Here is a 27437-nt window from a genome sequence, read left to right on the forward strand (position 1 = left end):
GAAGAAGAAGAACATCCGTCTAGAATCGTTTAGGCGCTAAACTGGACAGTGCGTGGACTTTTCTTATTGTGAAAATTGCTTTTTCATTACTTAGCTAATATCTATAGAAATATAGGAATAACTGTAGTCAGAACACAAAGGTCCATTTTACCATCACCACGGTCTGGTATGTATAGTTGCCAACTTTGTGTGATTGAACGATTGTGTAAACGAACGTTAGTATTTTTTGCTAGCTTAGCAAACACCGCATCGGCAAACGATGGAATTGCTTGTTTTTTAATAATCACTTATAAATAATGTTATAATGTGTGCGTGTCATACATGTTTAATCTTCCATAACAGTGGAGTGAAATGCGTTAACATTTGCTTCATTTTGCTAAAGTTCCCTGGCAGCCACGCTGGTCAAGTCATACCTGTCCAGTTTATACAAACTTGTGTGCTTGTATCTTCCCGCCAGGAGTCGTTTACTAAACACTGAATGTGTGTTGCATCCAGTTACAAGTACAACTGCTATTCTGTGATCATCCTACATTCAGAAGCTAAGTCACCCCATACAGAACCAATCAGTCGATATAAAACAGACAGTGGGGCGCTGCCTGACCCACTAGTTGGTCAGAAGGTTCAAATCAACGTTTCATATCGTAATTTCCGAGTAGGCTGTAATGATGCTTTTTTTTTTATTGTGCTGTAACTAAAAACTAGACTATCTTCTGATGTCCTTTCCCTTCGTCAAAGGTACTTAATGGATTTTAAAGTGTTTTTACCCCGGAATAGCCCGCTAAAATGACCCATAGTAGGGAAGAAGATTTCTTGAGTGCAATTCGATCTACACTACATCTACACCTCGATATGAAACGTTGATTTGGACCTTCTGACCAACTAGTGGGTCAGGCGGCGCCCCGCTGTCTGATTCATATCGCGTCGATTTCTGATGACAGTTGTCGATTATATTGACTGATTGGAATTGAATCGGGTGACTAAATGCTGTCCCTGTTTTTGCCGTTTTTTTACTAATACATTTTTTTTGACTTGTACTCTGATTTAATACACAATTATTTGATTTAATATGACTGAGTTGTAGAAATGTCCAGGTGGGAAGTGTGGTTATGGTTTAAAATCGGATACAAAATAAATAAATAGGCGGGGTTTATCACTTTGTGGCTGTCTTAACTAGCTAGTGACGACTTTGCTGTCAGCAGAAATAGTACTTCAATACATTGCAGCGTTATTATAATATTATTAAGTGTCTGATATTATTATCGTTTTAGCAGGGGTCTATCACTATCCATGGGCCTGCCAATCTTTAGACTCATACTGCCAAGTTCCAAAAGTAAATATGTTGTTTGGAAAACAGACTCGCACATTGTCAGCTGGTTGGCAAAATATATGCATTTGCGTTGGAGCCCTTATGTCTTGACTGAATAATGCTATCAAAAGGATAACATCAAATGAAAATAATTTAGGCTGCCTAGTCGTTTGCCTCAAGTGTTAGGTCCCATCAGGGTGTGTACATCAAAGCCTTGTCGTAAATAGTTAGGCTGTTACATAGCCAGTCATCTCCATTTTAAAGTTAATGACTTCATTTGATTGCAGTGCAGAATAGTCTTGGGCCAGAAAATAAGCAATTCTTTTTTTTAATGATTTCAAACCGTTAATGCACCAATAAATTGCCTTTTGTGACCTAGTTGAGTGGTCTCTTATGACCTTGCTCAATCCAAGTCAGGTCTCCCTTGTGTAACTTCTCACAGCTTGGTTCTGTTTCGTAAATGCCTGTCGCACAGCACTAGTTTCTGGCCAGTCATAGTTATATGACCAGGGTCTCGTTACCAGGGTCTCGTTACCAGGGTCTCGGTATTTTTTTCCTCTGGTTTGTCGATAATTTTTCTATGGCTGGCCGTGCTTTCCACCTGGCTACCCCTACCCCGGGGTTCAATTCTCAGGCTGACTCTTTTCTCTGTAACATCAATGATGTCGCTTTTGCTGCTGGTGATTCTCTGATCCACCTCTACGCAGATGACACCATTCTGTATACTTCTGGCCCTTCTTTGGACACCGTGTTAACAAACCTCCAGACGAGGTTCAATGCCATACAACTCTCCTTCCGTGGCCTCCAACTGCTCTTAAATGCTAGTAAAACTAAATGCATGCTCTTCAACCGATTGCTGCCCACCCGCCCGTCTAGCATCACTACGGTTCTGACTTAGAATATGTGGACAACTACAAATTCCTAGGTGTCTGGTTAAACTGTAAACTCTCCTTCCAGACTCGCATTAAGCATCTCCAATCCAAAATTAAATCTAGAATCGGCTTCCTATTTCACAACAAAGCATCCTTCACTCATGCTGCCAAACACCCTCGTAAAACTAACTCTCCTACCGATCCTTAACTTCGGTGATGTCATTTACAAAATAGCCTTCCACACTCTACTCAGCAAATTGGATGTAGTCTATCACAGTGCCGTCCGTTTTGTCACCAAAGCCCCATATACTACCCACCACTGCGACCTGTATGCTATTGTTGGCTGGCCCTCGCTTCATATTCATCGGCAAACCCACAGGCTCCAGGTCATCTATAAGTCTTTACTAGGTAAAGCCCCGCCTTATCTCAGCTCACTGGTCACCATAGCAGCACCCACCCGTAGCACGCGCTCCAGCAGGTATATTTCACTGGTCATCCCCGGGATTACTTCAAAACTACGGCAAGCAGCTGGGACATATGGTAATATTATGAAACTGGGCTCTACGGCAGATGCAATGAACTAGTTTTTATCAGAAAAAAAGCATTGTTAAAAGTGTCATGTGTCCAGCCTAATTTAACCTCCTTTTTATCCCTTCATCTCTCCATCCATTAGGTCTTCCATCCCTGTGTCCTTACTTTATTTATTTATCTGTGCTATTTATCGATTCAAGTCATAACTTTCTTTTAACAGCTTTATCATTTTGATTAATAAATTAATGTATGGTAAGGGATAAATGCTTGGTATAGAAGGTTTTAAATGTATTTTAAACTTCAACAATGCCTCGTCTACTGTACTCTATTATTACAGTTTGCAAATACTGTGGTATTCTAGTAGGAGTGTATAAAAGTGTAGTAGTGAGTAGTTATTTGTGATGAAATATATGATCTAATTGCCCCGCTATTCAAAGTAATCAGACAAATTATTTGACTATATTTAACTTCTTTGCTTAAGTAAAACATTTTTAAACTTCTTCCACTACCATAAAAATACTTGTAAAGAGTTAAAGCAAGTCCCACCAATTTTTCTTCATGTCAAGTAGAGGTCGGCCGATTATGATTTTTCAACGCCTATACTGATTATTGGAGAACCCCCCCCCCCCCCCCCCAAAAAAAAGCCGATACCGATTAATCGGCCGATTTGTTTTTTAAAAAAAAAGGTCATTTATTATTATTTATTTAATTGTAATAATGACAATTACAACAATACTGAATGAACACTTATTTTAACTTAATATAATACATAAATACTATCAATTTAGCCTCAAATAAATAATGAAACATGTTCAATTTGGTTTAAATAATGCAAAAACAAAGTGTTGGAGAAGAAAGTAAAAGTGCAATATGTGCCATGTAAAAAAGCTAACGTTTAAGTTCCTTGCTCAGAACATGAGAACATATGAAAGCTGGTGGTTCCTTTTAACATAAGTCTTCAATTTTCCCAGGTAAGAAGTTTTAGGTTGTAGTTATTATAGGAATTATAGGACTATTTCTCTCTATACGATTTGTATTTCATATACCTTTGACTATTGGATGTTCTTATAGGCACTTTAGTATTGCCAGTGTAACAGTATAGCTTCCGTCCCTCTCCTCGCTCCTACCTGGGCTCGAACCAGGAACACATCGACAACAGCCACCCTCGAAGCAGCGTTACCCATGTAGAGCAAGGGGAACAACCACTCCCAAGTCTCAGAGCGAGTGACGTTTGAAACGCTATTAGTGCGCACCTGCTAACTAGCTAGCCATTTCACATCGGTTACACCACCCTAATCTCGGGGGTTGATAGGCTTGAAGTCATCAACAGCGCAATGCTTGAAGCATTGCGAAGAGCTGCTGGCAAAACGCACGAAGGTGCTGTTTGAATGAATGCTTACGAGCCTGCTGCTGCCTACCATCGCTCAGACTGCTCTATCAAATATCAAATCATAGACTTAATTATAACATAATAACACACAGAAATACGAGCCTTTGGTCATTAATATGGTCGAATCCGGAAACGATCATTTCGAAAACGAAACGTGTATTATTTCAGTGAAATACGGAACCGTTCCGTATTTTATCTAACGGGTGGCATCCCTAAGTCTAAATATTCCTGTTACATTGCACATCCTTCAATGTTATGTCATAATTATGTTCAATTCTGGCAAATTAATTACGGCCTTTGTTAGGAATAAATGGACTTCACACAGTCCGCAATGAGCCAGGCGGCCCAAACTGCTGCATATACCCTGACTGCTTGCACGGAACACAAGAGAAGTGACACAACGTCACTTCCCTAGTTATAAGAAATTCATGTTAGCAGGCAATATTAACTAAATATGCAGGTTTAAAAATATATACATGTGTATTGATTTTAAAGAAAGGCATTGATGTTTATGGTTAGGTACATTGGTGCAACGACAGTGCTTTTTTCGCAAATGCGTTTGTTAAATCATCACCCGTTTGTCGAAGTAGGCTGTGATTCGATGAGAAATTAACAGGCACCGCATCGATTATATGCAACGCAGGACACGTTAGATAAACTAGTAATATCAACCATGTGTAGTTAACCAGGGATTATGTTAAGATTGATAGTTTTTTTATAAGATAAGTTTAATGCTAGCTACCAACTTACCTTGGCTTCTTGCTGCCCTCGCGTAACAGGTAGTCAGAGTGGAGTGCAATGTAAGGCAGGTCGTTAGAGCGTTGGACTAGTAACCGTAAGGTTGCAAAAACGAATCCCCGAATCCCCCCTGAACAAGGCAGTTAACCCCCGTTCCTAGGCCGTCATTGAAAATAAGAATGTGTTCTTAATCTGACTTGCCTAGTTAAAAAAAAAAAATCTGACAAATCGGTGGCCAAAAATACAGACTACCGATTGTTATGAACATTTGAAATCGGCCCTAATTAATCGGCCATTCCGATTAATCGGTCGACCTCTAATGTCACGTTACCATCTAGTTCCTTGTGTTGTATCAGGTTGGCACATCAGTGAGATTGCTGCAGATATAAGGGTTTGATAAGATGGTGGTAGAGTGACTAGAGGTCTGTGTTGGGCTAAAGGCTAGCATTTGCTTTCTTCTGCACTAAGGAAAGTGTCGAATGCCCACATTCTTGTAGCTAGACTAGAACTACAGCTCATATATTTTCTGAAGAGTTTAAAAACGGGGGGGCTTTCATAGGCTGCTTAAATGTCTTGCTGCTCATTGAGAAGGCCGTGTGTCTGCTTTCTGATCTGTGTGGGGGGGCTGTTGTAGTTTTTATTTAATTTATTTATATTTTACTAGGCAAGTCAGTTTAAGAACAAATTGTTATTTACAATGAAGGCCTACCCCGGCCAAACCCTCCCCTTACCCGGCCAAACCCTCCCCTTACCCGGCCAAACCCTCCCCTTACCCGGACGATGCTGGGCCAATTGTGCGCCGCCCTATGGGACTCCCGATCACGTCCGGTTGTGATACAGCCTGAGATCGAACCAGGGTCTGTATTGACACCTCTAGCACTAAGACCCAGATCTTTGCCTTGATGAGGAAAAATTGTAATTTAATCAATTTTAGAATAAGGCTGTAATGTAATATTTTCCGAATGCACTGTACATTTCGGTAATGTTGTGTTTTTAAAATCCTAAATTCACTTTTTGGGATAGGTTATTACAGCTTTAGACAGCTCGCATGGACATGTATCCTACATTTAACCGAAACAATTTAGCCTAAGTCCACACTATTCATGTTCCAAGAAGTGAGATTGTAGGCAAATGGAAACATTTAAATATGCATTGGTACTCAATGTATGGAAGAATGAACTTGGCTTGCTAGAATGACTTGAAGTGTGGAATTCTAGGTTCACCCACACCTGAGAACATTTAGGCTATGTGAAGTAAACCGTTACTGCTTCTTGGAGATGATGGCTTTCAGAGGCTTTTGTTTACAGATTTGAGTTAGAACCAGATTCATTTCCCCATATTGATTTATATGGAAATTGTGGGCTAGATCTTCTAGTGTTGTGTATGTGCCCCCCCCCCACACACACAAATATAGCCTATTATGGGGTTTTAACATTGCATTTTGAATTTGAACAAGTGATTACATCGTAGATGGGTGACATGGTGTTGCCCCAATAACTGTATGTATATACACTGAGTATACCAAACATAACACCTTCCTAATAGTGCATGGAATCCCCCAGTATGCTGGCCCATATTGACTCCAATACTTCCCACAGTGTATAGTTGGCTGGATGTCCTTTGGGTAGTGGACCATTCTTGATACACACAGGAAACTGTTGAGTGTGAAAAACCCCAGCAGCATTGCTGTTCTTGACACAAACCGGTGCACCTTCTACCATACCCTGTTCAAAGGCACTTACATTTTATCTTGCCCATTCACCCCCTGAATGGCACACATACACAATCCATGTCTCAAGGCTTGATAATCGTTCTTTAACCTGTCTCCTCCCCTTCATCTACACTGATTTTTAAAGTGGATTTAACAAGTGACATCAATAAGGGAGATAAGCTTTCACCTGGTTTAACCTGGTCAGGCTATGCCATGGAAAAAGCAGGTGTTCTTAATGTTTTGTATACTCTGTGCTGTATGAATGGACAAAGCCACCGATCACGTGACACCATTCATTCCTATGTAAACCCTCAATAGTGCATTGAAGCCAAATGAAGCAGGTTAAGATGGCGTCTCACGGAGACATAACATGCCCAGTAAGTGACGTTGCAGGCTAGCTCAGTGCTGCCCCCTCTCATTGAGTAACTGAAGGTGAATGCCGACCCGGCTACTTCTGGCTGCCTTTAGCAACTAAATTATCCTTAACTACTTCTGTGTGTGATTTAAAGATAATACGTTCAAGGACACACATCTGGTGTAAGAAGCAATAATTGGTACCATGATTGTCTTCGATTTTTATTTACACGAAGATTGACCACAAATATTGCAATATTTTTCCATTCATTATAATGGGGGATCCTGTTTAAACTTCCCGTAGCTTCGATGAGAGGGGTCAGTCGTTCTCCCCTGGGTTGCCCCTCGTCTCACTGTGCTTAGAGGAACGGAGGTTCTTACTGGCAGTCTCATAAGAGCGGGTCAATCGGGTTCATGTGTGTTTACTATGGCCTGTAGCAGTACTAGGTGTGTGAAGAAGCCGAGAGGAGCTGATGGGAATCTCATTTCAAGTGGAGTAGTTCTTTGTATGCCCGTGTAGCGGTAAAAAGGTGGAACTGTGAGAAATTGTTGCACTGTTCATGGTTCATAGCTTTTTCAGTTACATTTCCATTTTCAGTTTGCCTACATAACCAGGTTAGCCAGAGGCTGAAAGAAAATCTCTCTGTAAAATGGCCATAGCCCCTCTCACAATTCAGAGGAGAGCAGGGATGCATGAGCTGTTCTGTGTACAAAACAAAAGGCTGCTTCTCATCCACACCATTTCCTAATGATGTTACTGTTCTGTTTACCTGAAGTCACTGACCTGCTGGCCAGATGAGTTCCAGATGGTTAATGTCACTAGGTCCTGTACTCTGGGCTAATCCTGGACCAGATAGCTCTGGAGTTGTCCGTAAGTGTGATTTGAGAGTATGCCTTTCAACTCAAGACTGTCCACTTGGATCTTGCCACAGGAAAGGTGTGTGTTTTTGTGCGGGCAGGTGTGTGTTTGAGAGGGAGTAACTGAGACATACAGCCAAGCAGCACAGATGTCCTCTTGTTATTCAATCTGTTCTTAGTCTCTCACACTGAACAAAATGCAGATTGCAATTCCAGACTTGTTATTGGTTAGTAATATACCAAGAAAAGCACTAGCACTTGTGTTGATTATTCCTTGCGGCTGTGACTTTCTAATACCGGTTGAACTGAATTGTTTCTAGTGTGTAGACGGGTAAAGGCCGTATAACAATGTCTTACTGTCTCGGTCTCCTACACGTTTGAACGACCTATGAACTGACGTCTAAACACCTCGCTTTTTCTTATGTAATCCAGTTGATTTTTAGCCTACAGGTGTATTATTCAGTGTAGTTTTTGTTGTTTTGCCATACAATATTCATTATAGTAATTTTTGTTTCGTGTTGTGTATACTTTTTTTAATCTTCCCAGAACTATATATTATAAGCCTTCTTCCTTCCCCACCTCATTATAAATCTCTCTCTCTCTATTTCCTGGTTGCTGTGTGTCAGGTTGAGCATCACCTCTTCCTCCCCTGCCAGGCAGGTGGTGTATGGACTTGTACGTGATGAACTGTGAGCTTTTAGCAACGTGCAGTGCCCTCGGGTACCTGGAAGGAGACACCTACCACAGAGAACCTGACTGTCTAGGTGAACTGCTACACACACTGGCTAACAACACTTCCTGGGCTATAAACCCAGTGCCTAAGGTAGTACTGTGTACTAGGACCCAGTCTTGACATGAACTACTGTGTTTAGGGAGGATTTACAATATATTTACTGTCAAAGCAACTTAAGTTACTTGTAATAATCTGACCTAGGTCGAACTGCACTCAATAAGTAATGTAATTAATGTATAGGGCTTTTATACGCACTCTAACCTCTGACCCTGTGTGTGTGTGTTCCTGTAGAGAGTGTGAAGGACCTGATCCGGTACCTGCGGCATGAGGATGACACGCGGGACACCCGTCAGCAGCTGGGGGCGGGCCAAATCCTCCAGAACGACCTGCTGCCTATAATCACCCAGCACAGCCAGGACAAGGCCCTGTTCGACGCCTGCATCAGGTACACTACACAGCACACACCCTCAATACTGCATCAGGTACACTACACAGCACACACCCTCAATACTGCATCAGGTACACTACGCAGCACACACCCTCAATACTGCATCAGGTACACTACGCAGCACACACCCTCAATACTGCATCAGGTACACTACGCAGCACACACCCTCAATACTGCATCAGGTACACTACGCAGCACACACCCTCAATACTGCATCAGGTACACTACGCAGCACACACCCTCAATACTGCATCAGGTACACTACGCAGCACACACCCTCAATACTGCATCAGGTACACTACGCAGCACACACCCTCAGTACAGGCCTGCATCAGGTACACTACGCAGCACACACCCTCAGTACAGGCCTGCATCAGGTACACTACGCAGCACACACCCTCAGTACAGGCCTGCATCAGGTACACTACGCGGCACACACCCTCAGTACAGGCCTGCATCAGGTACACTACGCGGCACACACCCTCAGTACAGGCCTGCATCAGGTACACTACGCGGCACACACCCTCAGTACAGGCCTGCATCTGGTACACTACGCAGCTCACACCCTCAGTACAGGCCTGCATCAGGTACACTACGCAGCACACACCCTCAGTACAGGCCTGCATCAGGTACACTACGCAGCACACACCCTCAGTACAGGCCTGCATCAGGTACACTACGCAGCACACACCCTCAGTACAGGCCTGCATCAGGTACACTACGCAGCACACACCCTCAGTACAGGCCTGCATCAGGTACACTACGCAGCACACACCCTCAGTACAGGCCTGCATCAGGTACACTACGCAGCACACACCCTAAATACTGCATCAGGTACACTACGCAGCACACACCCTCAGTACAGGCCTGCATCAGGTACACTACGCAGCACACACCCTCAGTACAGGCCTGCATCAGGTACACTACGCAGCACACACCCTCAGTACAGGCCTGCATCAGGTACACTACGCAGCACACACCCTCAATACTGCATCAGGTACACTACGCGGCACACACCCTCAGTACAGGCCTGCATCAGGTACACTACGCGGCACACACCCTCAATACTGCATCAGGTACACTACGCAGCACACACCCTCAGTACAGGCCTGCATCAGGTACACTACGCGGCACACACCCTCAGTACAGGCCTGCATCAGGTACACTACGCAGCACACACCCTCAATACTGCATCAGGTACACTACGCGGCACACACCCTCAGTACAGGCCTGCATCAGGTACACTACGCGGCACACACCCTCAATACTGCATCAGGTACACTACGCAGCACACACCCTCAGTACAGGCCTGCATCAGGTACACTACGCGGCACACACCCTCAGTACAGGCCTGCATCAGGTACACTACGCGGCACACACCCTCAGTACAGGCCTGCATCAGGTACACTACGCGGCACACACCCTCAGTACAGGCCTGCATCAGGTACACTACGCGGCACACACCGTCAGTACAGGCCTGCATCAGGTACACTACGCAGCACACACCCTCACTACAGGCCTGCATCAGGTACACTACGCGGCACACACCCTCAGTACAGGCCTGCATCAGGTACACTACGCGGCACACACCCTCAGTACAGGCCTGCATCAGGTACACTACGCAGCACACACCCTCAGTACAGGCCTGCATCAGGTACACTACGCAGCACACACCCTCAGTACAGGCCTGCATCAGGTACACTACGCGGCACACACCCTCAGTACAGGCCTGCATCAGGTACACTACGCAGCACACACCCTCAGTACAGGCCTGCATCAGGTACACTACGCGGCACACACCCTCAGTACAGGCCTGCATCAGGTACACTACGCAGCACACACCCTCAGTACAGGCCTGCATCAGGTACATGAAGTTAAATAGCTAGAACATGTGTAATGTAGTTCATCCCTAAACAGGTTGTTAGAAGCCTGGATGAATGTTGGATCATGTTTTGGTTGGAGTGTGGTTCTGATGCCGTCTCTGTTCCCTTACAGGCTTATGGTCAACCTTACCCAACCTGCACTGCTTTGCTTCGGGAAAGTCCCAGATGACCCCACTGTCAGACATCACTTCCTGGAAGTGGTATCCTATTTACAGGCCTATAAGGAGGTAGGCGTGTTTTTTAAATTTTTTTAATTTATTTTACCTTTATTTAACTAGGCAAGTCGGTTAAGAACAAATTCTTATTTACAATGACGGCCTAGGAACAGTGGGTTAACTTGTTCAGGGGCAGGACCGATTTTTACCTTGTAGATTTTTACCTCTGGGATTCGATCTAGCAACCTTTCGGTTACTGGCCCAACGCCCTAACCACTAACCACCTGCCACCCCGATCTCCAGCAACTTCGCACAGTCATTGAAGAGGAGAGGGACAACATTCCACAGGCCACAATCAACAGCCTGATCAGCTCTATGCGAAGGAGATGTTGCACTGCATGATGCAAATGGTCAGCAGATACTGACTGGTTTTGCCTGATCCATGCCCCTACTTTAAAAAAACCAAATGCATATCTGTATTCCCAGCCATGTGAAATCCATAGACTAGGGCCTAATGAATTTATTTCAATGGACTGATTTCCTTATATTAACTGTAACAGCGTAAAATCTTTGAACATTGTTGCATGTTGCGTTTGTATTTAAATTCAGCATAGCTGTCTAATCTTTATTTTATACAATGTGCAAGGAGCATAGAAATACGCATTTGTTTAAGTAACTGGCTTACACGTTCTCATTCTGAGAAATAAGCATTTTCTTATCCAGGTAGACCACTTGATTTCAACATGTTAACAAAGTCAACAGGCTGTGTTGTTCCAACAGTTGGAGATGGACAGGAGGGTGTATTCATAACAGTTCAACTGTTCTACCTTGAAAGCAAGCATATAGATTAAAAAAGGCTAGACTTTAAATCTAAAGATTAGCTGGCTACTCACTAGCAGGGGGCTTGGTTGGAGAGATTGTTTATGAGACCTGTTATTTATCTATAGTGTCTGCTACCAGAAGTTAGTCAGTATTAGTGGATGTGCATTGTGCGTGGGTCTGGTTACATTTGTAACAAAAAGGGTATTTTCATAGACTTGAAAGCCAGATCAATGACTATTGCAAAAAAGCAGGTTAAACTATTTTTTATAAAATAATTAAATTATTAGTGGTTTTATGGTTGAAGGCTTATATTTAGGCTACGTATAATTTTACAAGCCCTGAATTCATTAGATTATTCCTGACTGTTTGAAATGCAGTGTATAATTGACCTTTTTTTGGTATATATTGTGAATCACCCAAAAGTAAAAAAAAAAAAAAAAAAAAAAAAAAAAATAGAGATGATTTTTGGCCCATATAACCCGAGCCATTATAGGGTGTCACTTGGGACACAGCCATTGGGGCAGCAGGTAGCCTAGTGGTTAGAGCGTTGGGCCAGTAACCGAAAGGTTGCTGGATTAAATCCCTGAGCTGACAAGGTCAAGATCTGTCATTCTGCCCTTGAACGAGTCAGTTAACCCACTGTTCCTCGGTAGGCTGTCATTGTAAATAATAATTTGTTCTTAACTGTCTTGCCTAGTTAAATAACGGTAAAATAAAAGATTGGCGGGAACTAGAACACGCTGTCGTTTACACGTCAATCCAGAGCATCCCAAACATGCTCAATGGCTGACATGTCTGGTGAGTATGCAGGCCATGAAAGAACTGGGACATTTTCAGCTTTTAGGAATTGTGTACAAATCTTTGCGATATGGGGTCGTGCATTATCATGCTGAAACATGAGGTGATGGCGGTGGATTAATGCACAACAATGCGTTCAAATTGCCATCGATAAAATGCAATTGTGTTCATTGTCCGTAGTTTATGCCTGCCCATACCATAACCCCACCACCACCGTGGGACACTCCCACACAACGCCATACACGTGGCTTGTGGTTGTGAGGCCGGTTGGACGTACTGACAAATTCTCTAAAACGAAGTTCGAGGTGGTTTATTGGTTGGGAAATGAACATTCAAATCCTTGGCCACAGCTCTGTTGGATGTTCCTGAGGTCAGCATACCAATTGCCTACTCCCTCAACTTGAGACATCTGTGGCATTGTGTTGTGTGACAAAACTGCACATTTTAAAGTGGCCTTTCATTGTCCTCAGCACAAGGTGCACCTGTGTAATGATCATGCTGTTTAATCAGCTTCTTGATATGCCACACCTGTCAGGTAGATGGATTATCTTGGCAAAGGAGAAAGGCTTCCAAATAGGTATGTAAACACATTTGTGCACAAAATTTGAAAATAATAATTTTGTGCGCATGGAACATTACTGAATTTTTTTTATTTATTTCAACTCATGAAACATGAGCTGCCTCCAACGTCGTTTTAGAGAATTTGGCAGTACTGCCAACCGGCCTCACAACCGCAGACCACGTGTAACCATGCCAGCCCAGGACCTCCACATCCAGCTTCTTCACCTGCAGGATCGTCTGAGGGGGGTTGGGGAGCTGCTGAGGATTATGTCTGTAATAAAGCCCTTTTGTGGTTGGCTGGGCCTGGCTCCCCAGGGGATAGGCCTGGCTGGCAAGGTGCTGCACCCCTGCCCCGTCATGTGAAATTCATAGATTAGGGCCTGATGAATTTATTTCAATTGATTGATTTCCTTATATGAACTGTAACTCAGTAAAATCTTAAAAATAGTTTCATGTTGCATTTAATATATCTCTGACACCCAGAGATATACTGTATTCCCTTTTATAGTGCACTACCTTTTACCAGAGCTCTATTGGGGCCATTTGGAACACATCCTCTGTGATGATCTATTTGAGCCCACTCTAAGGGGGAAGAGGGAGGAATACGGTATGATTGTATGTAGCAGTATGATCTGTATGGTTGACTCGTCTCCTTGTCTCTCCCTTTCCTCAGGCTTTTGCCAATGAAAAGGTGTTTGGAGTTCTGAGTGAGACCCTGTACACCCTGCTGCAACTGGTGAGTGTTGTACTTTCAGACTACAACACCACAGAATGGAGTCCTCCACAAATAATCCTGGTCTTTTCCAAAACAAAAGAGTGAGAAACAGTGGCCCTTCGTTAAATTATTCTCTCTCCCTTTATCTGTCTCTGTGTCGGTCAGGACTGGGACCAGAGGCAGGAGGAGGACAACCTGCTGATTGAGAGGATTCTGCTGCTGGTCAGGAATGTACTGCATGTCCCCGCTGACCCCTACGAGGAGAAGGTCAGAGTTCACTGTGTCAGGTCGTGCTGTGACCCCGTTCGGTACTTTCCCAGGCAGCAGCCCCTGCTGAGTTTTTTTATTTTATTTGAATTCAATTTTTTTTGCCTTGGTTCATCTGTCAATCTCTCACTGTATTGAACTCTCTCTTTTTCTCACTGTCTTTTCTGTTTTCCTACCTTTCACTACTCCCCATCTTTCTTTCTCTTGTATCTTCTCTCTCTCTCTACCTACCTCTCCCCTTTTTTCCTCTCTCTATCTCCTCCCCATCTCCTATCCTTTTCTGCTTCCTCCCTCCTTTCTCCTCTGGTATGGCTGTAGAACGTGGATGATGATGCCAGTGTGCATGACAAGTTGCTGTGGGCCATCCACATGAGTGGTCTGGACGACCTGATCAAGTTCCTGGCCTCTGCACAGAGCGAGCAGCAGTGGAGCATGCATGTGCTGGAGGTCATCTCCCTCATGTTCAGAGACCAGGTGAGACCAGAGAGGGAGACACCTGGGCCCATATCCATAACGTGTCGCAGAGTAGGATTGCTGATCTAGGACTAGGTACCTGTCTGTGTAATCTTATGCATTATGATCTAAATGGCTTAGAATGAATCAAACATCCCAGCTTCTGCTACATCCAATATGGCTGCCGATACACACCCCACAGAATATTACTTTTAATGAAAGGGTCCATTCTATTGATTCTATTGATTCTGATTCTATGTTCTCCCTACCTGCAGACGCCGGAACTCCTGGTGAGTGCGGGTCAGGCTCGTTCAGCTCAGGAGAAACAGAGAGATGCCCAGGAGCTGGAGGCACTACGACAGAAAGAGCAAGCGGAGAAACGCAGCCGCACCCTCCAGAGAGGAACCCGGTAACTACAATGATCTCAGGGCAGTTTTTCTCAGCGAGACATGCTCTTCAGAGGTAGATTGGATACAAACTGACCTCAGAGCAGTTGAAGAGAGTGTGATATGCTCTAGAGCACAGGAGGTTGGTGGCACCTTAATTAGGGAGGACAGGCTTGTGATAATGGCTGGAGCGGAATAAGTGGAATGGAATCAAATACATGGTTTCCTTGTGTTTGACGCTATTCCATTTCCTCCATTCCTGCCATTATTATGAGCCGTCCTCCCCTCAGCAGCCTCCACTGCTCTGGAGAGATGCCAGGTAAAAAATACTTTCAGAATTGTCTGATGCCTTTCCCTCTCCTTCAGACACTCTCGCTTTGGAGGCTCGTATGTGGTTCAGGGACTGAAGTCCATTGGCGAGAAAGATGTGATCTACCACCGAGGCCTTCACAACGTGAGTGCGAAATCCTAGAGCAGTGCCCCAAAATTGTATTACCAGGGAGTTGGCATTTGAAGCAGGTTTCCTAGATAAAGGTCAAAGCTATTTTAACGAATGGAAAAAACAACATTTGCATTTCCAAGCTGAAATGTCAAGTAGTTAAATCTGTCCTTACTCGTTATCCTACCGGTCCCTTCTTACGTGTCTTTGGTCCTAGTTCAAGAACTACACCCACGATGAAGGCAAGGCGGTGAGACGTGTCCCCAAGCGGAAGCAGCACGCTCGAGACTCGGAGGGCAAACGCCGCTCGGCCCTCAACGTGCGTCTCTTCCTGCGCGAGTTCTGTGTGGACTTCCTGGAGAACTGCTACAATCGCCTCATGTACCTGGTCAAGGTGAGGAGAAGGGGTCACAACACTGCATGATGGCCAAAAAAAAGACTATCACACTGGAGGGGGTGTACTGCCCAATATAGGGTGTGCGTCACAATAATCTCGCCTTCCTCCTGAAGTGTGTACTCGTTCATTACTCCTCATATTTAAAAGCATTGGATTGGTGTTGGCCTGGCCTAGAGCAGTTGTACTCAAAGTCTGGGTCAGTGGGGTCGCCAAGATTTAAAGCTGCGATATGTAACTTTCTGGGTGACTGGACCAATCTGGCATTCTTGTTGAAAGCAAGTTTGACGCGGTAGATCTGTTTTATGTGCTCTACTTCTATGCTTCCCATTCGTAAATGTTTTTGGATCTTACTTTCTGTTTTGTACACCAGCTTCAAACAGCTGAAAATACAATCATTGGGGTTCTTGAAAAGATATTCAGGAGCGATTTCTGCATATTGTACCTTTAAAGAAAATAAATACAATTTTGAGTAAATGTATTTATTGGTTTCTTTTAGATAAAAATGAATTGAATGTTATTTGTCAGTGGAAAAATAGATATTTTTAAAATAATTTTTATATTAAAGAAATGTAATTTCATTTTGGGGGGGGGCGAGAAATTCTTGTTAAATTCCATCCCCGCTTAAAGTTTGAATAAGACTGGCATAGAGGGAGTTCCCATATACCAGTCTGTCTTTCTTTTTTATCCTTGAAGGGAAGTGAACAAGTGCCTACTTCAGGAAGGAGAGATTATTGGTAGACAGGGACTCTGACTGTAATTCTGAAAGATTGAAAATAACCATATTTTCCTGGAAGTTGCTGTGTAACATTGTGAATCCAGTTAATTCCAAATTGAGTTACTGGGTTCCTGGCCCAGTCAAAAGCAACATTCTTCCTGCACAGCGAGAAGGTGTGTTTGGATGGTGAAATAATGTAGTTTTTTAAAACCTTTTTCCCAGAAACTCAGTTACCACATTTTGATTGAATAAAGTTCTTCACACTTGTGGTTTGAGGCCTGTTTAGCCACAGCGGTCACATTAGACTCTCAGTCCTATCTATGCAAACAGATCTGAGCTCAGTGCAGTTTGCTACATCACTCACAGCTGGTCTCTCTGTCTGGTTCCACAGGAGGGACTGATCAGGGAACAGGCGCAGCAGCACGACGAGACCTACTACCTATGGGCTCTCAGCTTCTTCATGGCCTTTAACCGCGGCAACGGTTTCCGTGCCGACCTGGTCTCCGAGACAATGTCCATCCGTGCCTTCCACTTCATTGAGCGCAACATCACCAATTACTACGAGATGATGCTCACCGACCGCAAGGAGGCAACGTCCTGGTCCCGTAGGTAGGTGTGGCAAGCTGGGTTATTGTTTTAAGGGAGCCATTCCAATGTTATCATCGTGGACCATATGGAGCCCACATGGCTTGTACATTTCTGTGTATCTCTGACCTTGAACGTGTATGAAATACATTTTTGCATGTTTCTTCCAGGATGCACCTGGCTCTGAAGGCGTACCAGGAGCTGCTGCTGACGGTGAACGAGATGGACCGCTCCCGAGACGAGAACATCAGACAGAGCGCGAACGTCATCAAGAGTGAGTCGCTTCTCCGCTCTTCCTCTCTTCTCTCCACCTCTCGTCGTTTTCTCTTCTTTGTTTCCTCTTTCATTATTTTTCTAAACTAAACATCTAAATCCTCTGTCTCCCCCTACAGGTAACATTTTCTACCTGATGGAGTACAGAGAGATCTTCTTGACCCTGCTGAGGAAGTTTGATGAGACCAAGCAGCCGCGCACATTCCTCAGGGACCTGGTGGAGTCCACCCACCTCTTCCTGCGCATGCTGGAGCGCTTCTGCAAGGGACGCAACAACCTGGTGGTGCAGGTGAGCCTCACTCTCTACTCACAGACAGATAGGGGCCGCTACAGGGGTGAAAGGAATAAGTGCAAGGTGATATTTTGTCAAATAGTGAAGTTGCTGAACTTTCTTTCGTCAAATATATTTCTGAAAACGGATTATTGTTGACTTGAACATGCATCAAATGGCAGCCCTGCAGTTCGTTATTTACAAAATAAATGACCGACAAAGATACACATGGGTATCTGGCTACATGTCGATTCAGTTCCGCTTCATATGATTTATTTTCTGTTATCCAACTCTGCTTCCCTCCTCCTGCAGAAGAAGCGTGTGAAGCGTAAGAAGTCTAAGGGCCGGAAGAATCCGACTGCAGCAGAGACCACCCCCGAGGCACTGGAGGAGACGTGGGGGGCCGTGGCAGAGGAGCTGAGGGCCACTGGCTTTCAGGTCACTGTTGGGGATCAGCCTTAGCGATCAGCCAGGGAACAGTTAACACATGGAGCAGCTAGCTTGTCTCGTCTACTCACCACCAGACTCCATTCCATTTACTGAGGCAGATTGTTGCTGGGTGCTTTCATGGCTTCATGTTGTAGCATTGCACTGTTAACAGACAGCTAGGGAAGAGTTCATGGGTGCATCTCAGTCGTCTAAAGTGGCTTCCTCTCCTTGTCTCGATTCCTACATAATATTCACTGGTGAAAGCAAATGTCATATGGCTTTCCCCTATCGTATGTGTAGATCAGTGCAGATGGAGGACAGGAGACAAGTAGAGGAAGACTGTTTAATCTATTGAGATGCAGCCCTAGTGTGTTGCTGTCAGTATGAGTGCTAAATCTGGGTCTGTCTGTATGGCTGCAGCTGTCGGAGGCTCTGACAGAGGGCGCTGTGCCATTTGACGCCGCGTCTGAGACTCCCCTGGAGGAGCAGAGGACTGAGGCCATGGTGCGTGTCCAGGATGCCCTGCTCAACAGGCGGGGCCCTGAGGCTCTGGGCCTGCTACGAGCCGCGAGGTCAGTCACACACTCAATCTGACTCTGCTCCCATAGACTTCTTTTGGGAAAGTCGGTTATAGATGCATCTGCCATCGAACACTACAATATTATTATTCTTTTTTAATTTTACATTTGGTAGTGCTTTTCTTAAACTCAAAGTGCCCTACATCCACATGGGTCGATCCACCAATAGTCAAAACAGCATCTTGATCCGAGACTACTTTTTGGGCCATTCACTTTGCAATAACAAAAATGATGGTTGTCATTCTCTTTCTATATTTCTATGTCTATCATAGGGAGGTGTGGCCAGAGGGAGATGTGTTTGGTTCAGCTGATGTGGAGCCAGAGGAGGAGCTGGAGCTCCTCAAACAGATCCTCATTGCCAACCTGCCCAGTGAGTGTCTCTGTGGCGCTGTTGTGGTGCTGTTGTGGCACTGTTGTGGCGCTGTTGTGGCGCTGTTGTGGCACTGTTGTGGCACTGTTGTGGTACTCGAGTCCAGGGCTCGGACTTGATTCACAATTTTCACGACAAGTAACTCGACTAGGACTCGACCAGTGGGGACTTTGTCAGAAAATCTCTCTTTTATAATTAAACATACTAGCTACAGCGGTAAATGTTATATATCTGTATTGTATAATTAAACATACTAGCTACAGCGGTAAATGTTATATATCTGTATTGTATAATTAAACATACTAGCTACAGCGGTAAATGTTATATATCTGTATTGTATAATTAAACATACTAGCTACAGCGTTAAATGTTATATAGCTGTATTGTATAATTAAACATACTAGCTACAGCGGTAAATGTTATATAGCTGTATTGTATAATTAAACATACTAGCTACAGCGGTAAATGTTATATATCTGTATTGTATAATTAAACATACTAGCTACAGCGTTAAATGTTATATAGCTGTATTGTATAATTAAACATACTAGCTACAGCGGTAAATGTTATATAGCTGTATTGTATAATTAAACATACTAGCTACAGCGGTAAATGTTATATATCTGTATTGTATAATTAAACATACTAGCTACAGCGGTAAATGTTATATAGCTGTATTGTGTAGTTAGCCTTACAAATGTGCAACAATGTAACAAAATCTACCTTTAAAAATGGATGGACTGCAGCTTTTAGTACTACCAAGTGACTTGAGTATAAAGGACTCGGTACACTCAAACACTCGGTACTTGGGACTCGACTTGGACTCGAGGTTTGGTGACTTCACTACATCACTGGTCTGTGGTAATTTATCAAATATGGGATCAATATGATTTAATCTGACGTGTATAGTAGCAGATGCATTAATATCTACAAAAATAAAGTACATAAGAAACACTGTTGTTTTGTTTTGAGGGCCACCTCCCCCTGAACCTGGGATGGAGGAGGAGGATGGAGAGTTGGAGGAGGAGGAAGAGCTGGAGTCTGTACGCGTGTCTGAGACAGAGTTCAACTTCCTGGACTTCATCAAGAGGTGAGGGACGCAAATTCAGTGTTTACAGTGCACGTGATCTCAGATTTGCATCACCAGGGCCTCCGTGTCAGTCTCCTGAATGTGAAGAACAAGTGATTTTATTTTTTATAAAACAGAACATGTTAAAACTGTAATGAATAAGCCCCAGACACTCCATTTGCCCTGTGATAACACTGACCGTTTTAACTCTTCACTGCCCAATGTGCCCTGCCTACCAGGTTTGCCAACCCCAACATCGTACGTCCCTACCTGCTCCTGCTCCGGTCTTACTCCCAGAACTCCCCCCACACCAACCACTGCATCACGCGCATGCTGCACCGCCTGGCCGTCGACCTTAAGATGGACGCCCTGCTCTTCCAGCTTTCTGTCTTCTGCCTCTTCAACAAGATCCTAGGAGACCCGGTCGCCACTGCCTATAAGGTACACCAGGGTCCCGTTCGTTAGGGAACACCGTAGCAAAATGTTGCAACAGAAAACAAAAAATAGTGTTTATTAGACAAGTTCAGGTAGTCCCTCTCTGGTTCGGTCTGTTTTGTGACTAATAAATGAACCTGAACCACCAAAACACTGGGGTAGATGGGTGCCACCCTGGGAGCTCTCTAGTGTAATCTCACACGTAGGGGAGGAACGAGTGTGATGCCGTTTTGAAGTTGATTCATGAACCGATGAACTGAAAAGACGAGTGCATTTGTAAGCGAGCGGACCAGCTTCGGGCTAATGAAGATCTGAATCTTTACCGGAGATACTCACATGCAACTCAAATTACATTCATTGATATCAAGTCCCTTCGGATATAGAATCCTGTATCCAAGGCACATGGAATCTAATCCATTTACATGTTCCAATATTTTTCTCTTCCTCCTACAGGAGCTGGTGACCTTTGCTAAGTTTGTGCTGAACCGTTTCTTTGCCCTGGCGGCTAAAAACAACAAGGCCTTTGTAGAGCTGCTCTTCTGGAAGAGTGTGGGAGCTGTACGTGAGATGACAGAGGGCTACAGCAAGCCTGGCGAAGGGTGTGTGCCTGGGTGTCAATTAAATAAGTGTCTGTGTGTTCCATTACTTAATGCTTTTCAAGGTGTCCATTTTTAAGTCATTTTTTGTTCTCATGCTCGTCTCAGAGAGGGGTCTAAGAAAGCAAAATGGACGCCAGAGGAAGAGGATGAGCTGCGAACACTCTACGTGGAGCACCGCGACTCTGAAGGTAAACAAAGGACATCACTCCCCTCTTCATTTCCTGTCCTTTTATCACCAATCCTTTCATCTATCTGGTGTTTTATGGCGTAGCCATCCCATACATACAGTACCAGTCAAAGGTTTGGACACACTTACACATTCAAGGGTTTTTCTTTATTTTTACAATTTTCTACATTGTAGAATCAAAACTATGAAATAACGCATATGGAATCATGTAGTAACCAAAAAAGTGTTGAACAAACCAAAATATATTTGAGATTCAAAGTACTTTGCCTTGATGACAGCTTTGAACACACTTGGCATTCTCTCAACCAGCTTCATGAGGTAGTCACCTGGAATCAGACCAAAGGACAGATTTCCATCGGTTTAAGATCCATTGCTCATGTTTCTTGGCCCAAGCAAGTCTCTTCTTCTTATTGGTGGTTGGCAGTGGTTTCTTTGCAGCAATTGAAACATAAAGGCCTGATTCACGCAGTCTCCTCTGAATAGTTGATGTTGAGATGTGTCTGTTACTTGAACTCTGAAGATTTTATTTGGGCTGCAATTTCTGAGTCTGGTAACTCTAATGAACTTATCCTCTGCAGCAAAGGTAACTCTGGGTCTTCCTTTCCTGTGGTGGTCCTCATGAGAGCCAGTTTCATCATAGTGCTTGATGGTTTTTGTGACTGCACTTGAAGAAACGTTCAAAGTTCTTTATATTTTCCACATTGACCAACCTTCATGTCCTGAAGTTATGATGGACTGTCGTTTCTCTTTGCTTATTTGAGCTGTTCTTGCCGTAATATGGACTTGGTCTTTTACTAAGTAGGGCTATCTTCTGTATACCACCGCTACCTTGTCACAACACAACTGATTGGCTCAAACGCATTAAAAGAAATTCCACAAATTAACTTTTAACAAGGCACACCTGTTAATTGAAGCTGGTTGAGAGAATGCCAGGAGTGTGCAAAGCTGTCATCAAGTTAAAGGGTGGCTACTTTGAAGAATCTCAAATATAAAATATATTTTGATTTGTTTAACACTTTTTTGGGGGGTTACTACATAAATCCATGTGCTATTTCATAGTTTCGATGTTTTCACTATTATTCTACAATGTAGAAAATAGTAAAAATAAAGAAAAACCCTGGAATGATTGAGTCTAAACTTTTGACTGGTACTGTATGTTCATGAATGCTTGTCCCGTATTGTCTCTGAACCTTTGACTCTCGCTCTATCACAGTGCCAGACATTGTTGAGACTCTGCTGCCGTTGCTTAGCAACACCACCCTTACGCGTCGGCAGGTGGTGGCCCAGTTGGTGGCGATGGGACTGGTGGACAGTGTAAAAGACCTGAAGAAACAGAGGTCAGTCAGTGTCATTCAAGGGGGCTTCATATCTAGCCTGCATCCTGTCACCTGATAGCTTTTACCATAGAGAACCTATTCCATATTAATGTCCGTGGATGTAACGTACTGTTTACAGGTCAGTGCTAGTTAGATTATGGAAAGGACACAGCCTGACCTATAGCTTCTGATTTGACATCCCTGAAGGAAAGGCACTCGTATTGTTCTGTGGACAGAGGAGCAGGAAGAAGAGCTACAGATGCTGTTTGAGGAGTTCAGAGACTCCGATGGTACGTTCTTTATTCCCACGCTATACCATGTTACCATGGTGATAACAGTTGCCGTATTTTTTTGTCTCCGTGGTGATAATGGTTGCAGACCTGTGTTGGAAAGCTTTCAGAGTTTGCTGTTTTGTGACGGTTCTATTGATTCCATTGTGCCAGACAAGTTCAATAAAGCCAAGCTGAAGTATTTTGAATTCAGATATCGTTTGAACCCAGTTCTGAGTGGTTGTTAAATTTCCGTAGATGTGCTGGGGAACATCCTGAAAAAGGTGACGGCTAAACGTTCCCGGGCCCGCCTGGTGGATAAGTTGCTCAGCATGGGCCTGGTCTCCGACCGACGGGAACTCCACAAGAAGAGACGGCGCAACCCTAACGCTCCGGGGAAGAGCGCCGCGATGGGAATGGTGACGGGAATTTATTTAACCTTTTATTTTTGGTCTCTTATTGTAATACTGGGTGTCCAGTATTATAGAATAGGTTGGCGATCTAGAAATGTCATAAAACTAGCACCACTATTATTAAAGTATTGGTGTGTAATCTGTTAGACTGAAGAAGAGTTCCTGGCTGACCTCACTGGAGGTCTAACCGAAGAGCCCATGGACGGAGACGAGGAGGAGGAGGAGGAAGAGGAGAGCGAGGGGGAGGAGATGGCGAGACAGGCTCCGGCAGCCAGAGGGAAGAAAAGCTGGATGGCAGAGAGGGAGAGCATGGTTGAGAAGAATGCCAGCCTGAGGACCATGGTGTACACTCTACGGCAGGAAGGTGAGAGCAGAGCATTCATGTTTACAGTACATTTTCAATACAGACTACCCCTTTTGTGTGTCTGTATAGTAGAATGTTCTTTTAATTTTAACATCACACAAGCCAATCAAAGAACATTTTAATATGGGCAAGAAGGCCACATAACAGTTGGTGTTGGTCAACAGTTGATAAATGGTCCCTAAAGCTGTATTTCGTAACAGGTATGTCAGGACCCCTGTTGTGGCTACAGAACTGCCTGAACAGAACGGCAGATGACCGCGAGGAAGAAGGTGAGTGGAAATGTGACCTAAAAAATATTGGGGGAAAACAACGCAGCATTGAGAATTTGTATTTCTTTATCAATGTGAATTGCTGCATCTTTGAAGTGTGGTTGAGGACATTTGTGTTTTATTGTGGTAGTTAATGTCCTATTTTCGCCATCAGGCTTGTTTCAGCCCGTGCCAATTGTCCCTCTGACTGAGGAGAACGAGGATGCCATGGAGAAAAAGAGCTTCCAGAGGTTGCTACGGAAAATAGGGGTCCGAGCACCAGCTGATGAGCAGGTGGGTTTTAGGAGAGAACTCTGTAATTTCTGTGTTTTTTGTCCTACCCACATGATTTAAAATTAGAGGAATAATCCTCAACTTAATTTCTTAAATGCAAGATTCGGCTGATATGAGGCACTGATAGGTAATACTCTGTGTGTCTGGTGATCGATTAGGAGTCATTCTGGAGGATCCCAGCCCAGATGAGACCATCCCAGCTGAGGGGAGCGGCGGAGGTCCTTAGCCCCAGTCAGGATGCCCTAGCAGCGGGGGCAGAGGAGTCGGAACAGCCAACCCCAGGGAGCCCCATCCAGGAACGGCAGCAGGGGGAGGCAGACTCTCACGAGCAGAGAGCCCAGGCCCTCCGAGCCCTGCTGCTGGCCCGCAAGATGAAACAGCCCTCTGCCTCAGCAGAACACACAGGTCAGCAGATTAGACATTGGTTGTCTGAAATGGCACCCTATTCACAGAACCCTATGTGCCCTGGTTCAAAGTAGTGCACTAATATATTAGCCCTTATCTCATACTCATATGTAGGATTGATCCGACGATGTTGCTTTGTTAACCGTGACTTTATTAAGAGACGAGATAATATTTCCATCAAAATCTTTACACATTTCTAAGTTTAATACTGATGCTATTTTGTCTTACTAAAAATGGGAATATGAATAACTACTTTATATCCGGAAACACCCACTTATATCTACCATGACATTTCTGTCTTTTCACAGATTTCACACCTGTTGAGGATATAGATTCAGACAGTGCACCTGAGAGGTGAGACACTTCTCCACTCTATTATGTAATAGCATACCTCTGCATGTTCTTTTCTGACTTTTCTCTTCTCCTTTACCATCACAGATCTTCAGAGACGAACACCTCCACCAAGAGAAGGCGAGTGATGTTGGACAGTGATGAGGATGGAGGTACTGTGCTGTCGTCTATGACGGCTGTTTGTTAAAGAAGAAACGGACTGGCATCCAGGCTAAAAAATGATTAGTACGACATTTAAACACGGGGCTGTTTTGCTAACACTGCCTTCTCCTCTCCTGACAGAGGACTCTCCCCTCACTATGGACCTGGGGGCAGACGGGGACGCTGACTCAGACAGGGAGGCTCACTCCGCCCCTGCCAAGCGCAAACGACAGAGGGTCCTGATTGACGATGATGAAGATGATTAGAGGAGAAGTCTTCAGTTTGATTGGTTTGATTTATACTGTATAGCGCTTTTCCACGTATGTGCTTTACAGAGAAAGGGAAAAGCTCACCTCATCCACCAACAATGTGAGGCATACATTTGGACCCAATTTGATTGAAGCATCATCATACAGCACGACTCTATGGGGTTGTGGGTAGACTGAGGATGGGGAAACATGGACCCTCACTTACCAAATATTTCTCAGAGAAGGCGGTGTACAAGTCTTCTCAGACTAAAGACCAGAGAGGGAGACTCCAGGTTTATAGGTAACATGATGCGTTGATGACTCCTCCCCCTTTGCCTGTACTAACCAATTTGGGAAAGGTTGTAGTCCAGATTGACAGCTCACTGCTAACTCATTCTAAATATTTCCATGCGTTTGTTTAATCATGGTTGTAAGGAGCGGATGGTAAGGCTATTGTATAATTAAGGTGGTTAAAACGACTGGTTGGTTGTGTGGTCTGGTCGCTTATTGTATCCACTGTTTTCACATCCTTATTAGAACAGCATGGTGTTTATTTTCTTTTGGGCAGTAATGATGTCTTGCAGTACGAGGAAGTGTAGGATGTTCGTTCAAGGATGTTTTTTTTTATGCGTTTGTCATTTATGTTTTTCAGTCTCGCTTTTTTGGAGTATCCTTCAATGTTTTGTATTCATTTCAAAGGACCAGCCAAGCCAATATAGGGATTGTACTGTCAATGCCCAGGTTTTAGAATGTGTTACCTAAAATTAGGTTGTTCTTTCCATGGTTGTCCCCCAAATGGCACCCTATTCCATTTATAGTGCACTACTTTTGATCAAGGCCCATAGGGTTTTGGTCAAAAGTAGTGCACTACATAGGAATAGTGCCATTTGGGACGTAAATTAGATAAACTCAAGATTGTTTCAACTGATTACTGAACACCTGGGAAATATATCTGCTCTGTTTTTAAAAAGCTGTTTCCAGACAGTAGTTTCTCATGTTGCAGTTAGAGTTCAGGGTAAAACCTGCACACGTTGATGATTAAACAAACAAAAAAAGTAATGAAATCTGAGTCAAACGTTTGTTGCATCGGTGGCGTACGCTCATCCACTCATGCTGATTTCACACACCAGCACCGTGCCCTTTTCACCACTAGGTGGCACATTTCATTTTTTTTACTGTGTAGAGTAGATTCTGTCAACCACCAACTCAATTTCCTGGTGGATTTAATCAGGGACAAAGCAGGAAATATTTCAGCGGATGAAAGAACCATTGTTAAAAGTATTTCTCTCCTACTGAATAGATTTTATGCCTTTTTCTTCATAATCCTTCAACATTTCAACTTCCTTGAACTTTACTGACTATCCCCTTGTTCATTACCTCAAATGATCTATAACTATTCTGTACTGTTGGCTTAATTTGTCTGTCTTTTTACTGGGTCTACTTGCCTATCTCTAGTTCCATAGACCATGTTGCTGTTAGGATGGGAAGAAAGTGGGTGGGTTCAGAGGGATCCCAGTCTTTACCATCAGGCTCTGTGGTCTCCCACCTTTCCCAGCTGCGGTGGGGGTTGTCCCTCTGGTCCTTACATCTGGAGCATGTTAGCCACTTCCTGTCGCTAGCATCCGGTCAAGCCCCTATCCCACAGAACCATAGCCGGGATGGGAGAGGCACAGGAGTGGTCTGGGCCTGTACAAACAATGATTGTGTGTCCTGTTATAAGAATGAGGACCCAGATATCAAATATTGTCTGTTTTTTTTTTTGGGGGGGGGGGGGGCAATGAGGGGTGTAAAGAACCCATAGAGTAGCATACTAGATCAAATTAATTTATTTTGATGTTACACTTTAGGGATGTCTATAGTATTCTCTCTGGTATGCAATTGGGTTTCTGCTCAGGTTATGGCTGTGTCACTGCAACATTAAAGGTCCTAAATGTCACCAATGCCCTTGATTCTAAGCAATGTTGTGCCGCTATTTTTATTGACATGGCAGAAAGTTTGCTTCAGTAGACCATTCCATTCATGTGGGTCAGCTAAGGAGAATTTATGTCTCTGAGGGGTCT

The 27437-nt window shown here is 44.0% G+C and overlaps 1 protein-coding gene across 1 annotated transcript; it reads left to right on the forward strand.

Moving 5' to 3' along the window:
- LOC106565441 (timeless circadian clock) lies at nt 1-26441 on the forward strand. The gene is made up of 30 exons (XM_014132582.3): nt 1-166; nt 8387-8524; nt 8785-8938; nt 10937-11051; nt 13834-13896; nt 14041-14142; nt 14461-14616; nt 14871-15004; nt 15348-15435; nt 15638-15814; nt 16924-17141; nt 17288-17391; nt 17510-17679; nt 17974-18099; nt 18511-18662; nt 18941-19038; nt 20011-20128; nt 20347-20548; nt 20996-21141; nt 21247-21329; nt 22542-22665; nt 22852-22934; nt 23172-23332; nt 23474-23690; nt 23891-23959; nt 24114-24232; nt 24391-24637; nt 24946-24991; nt 25076-25140; nt 25271-26441. Exons 2-30 carry the CDS (start codon nt 8428-8430, stop codon nt 25393-25395), a joined length of 3759 nt encoding a protein of 1252 aa, XP_013988057.1. The 5' UTR covers nt 1-166; nt 8387-8427; the 3' UTR covers nt 25396-26441.
- The last annotated feature ends 996 nt before the right edge of the window (nt 26442-27437 follow it).

This window comes from Salmo salar, chromosome 12, assembly GCF_965601325.2.
Source record: "Salmo salar chromosome 12, fSalSal1, whole genome shotgun sequence".
NCBI lineage: Eukaryota > Metazoa > Chordata > Actinopteri > Salmoniformes > Salmonidae > Salmo > Salmo salar.

What these genes read in the sequence shown, in the direction of transcription:
- LOC106565441 (XM_014132582.3), top strand. Translation starts at nt 8,428, where the DNA reads ATGGACTTGTACGTGATGAACTGTGAGCTTTTAGCAACGTGCAGTGCC. An exon ending in ATTTACAGGCCTATAAGGAG is followed by an intron (nt 11,052 to 13,833) that starts GTAGGCGTGTTT and finishes CCCTTTCCTCAG; the next exon opens with GCTTTTGCCAATGAAAAGGT. An exon ending in AAAGACCTGAAGAAACAGAG is followed by an intron (nt 22,666 to 22,851) that starts GTCAGTCAGTGT and finishes ACATCCCTGAAG; the next exon opens with GAAAGGCACTCGTATTGTTC.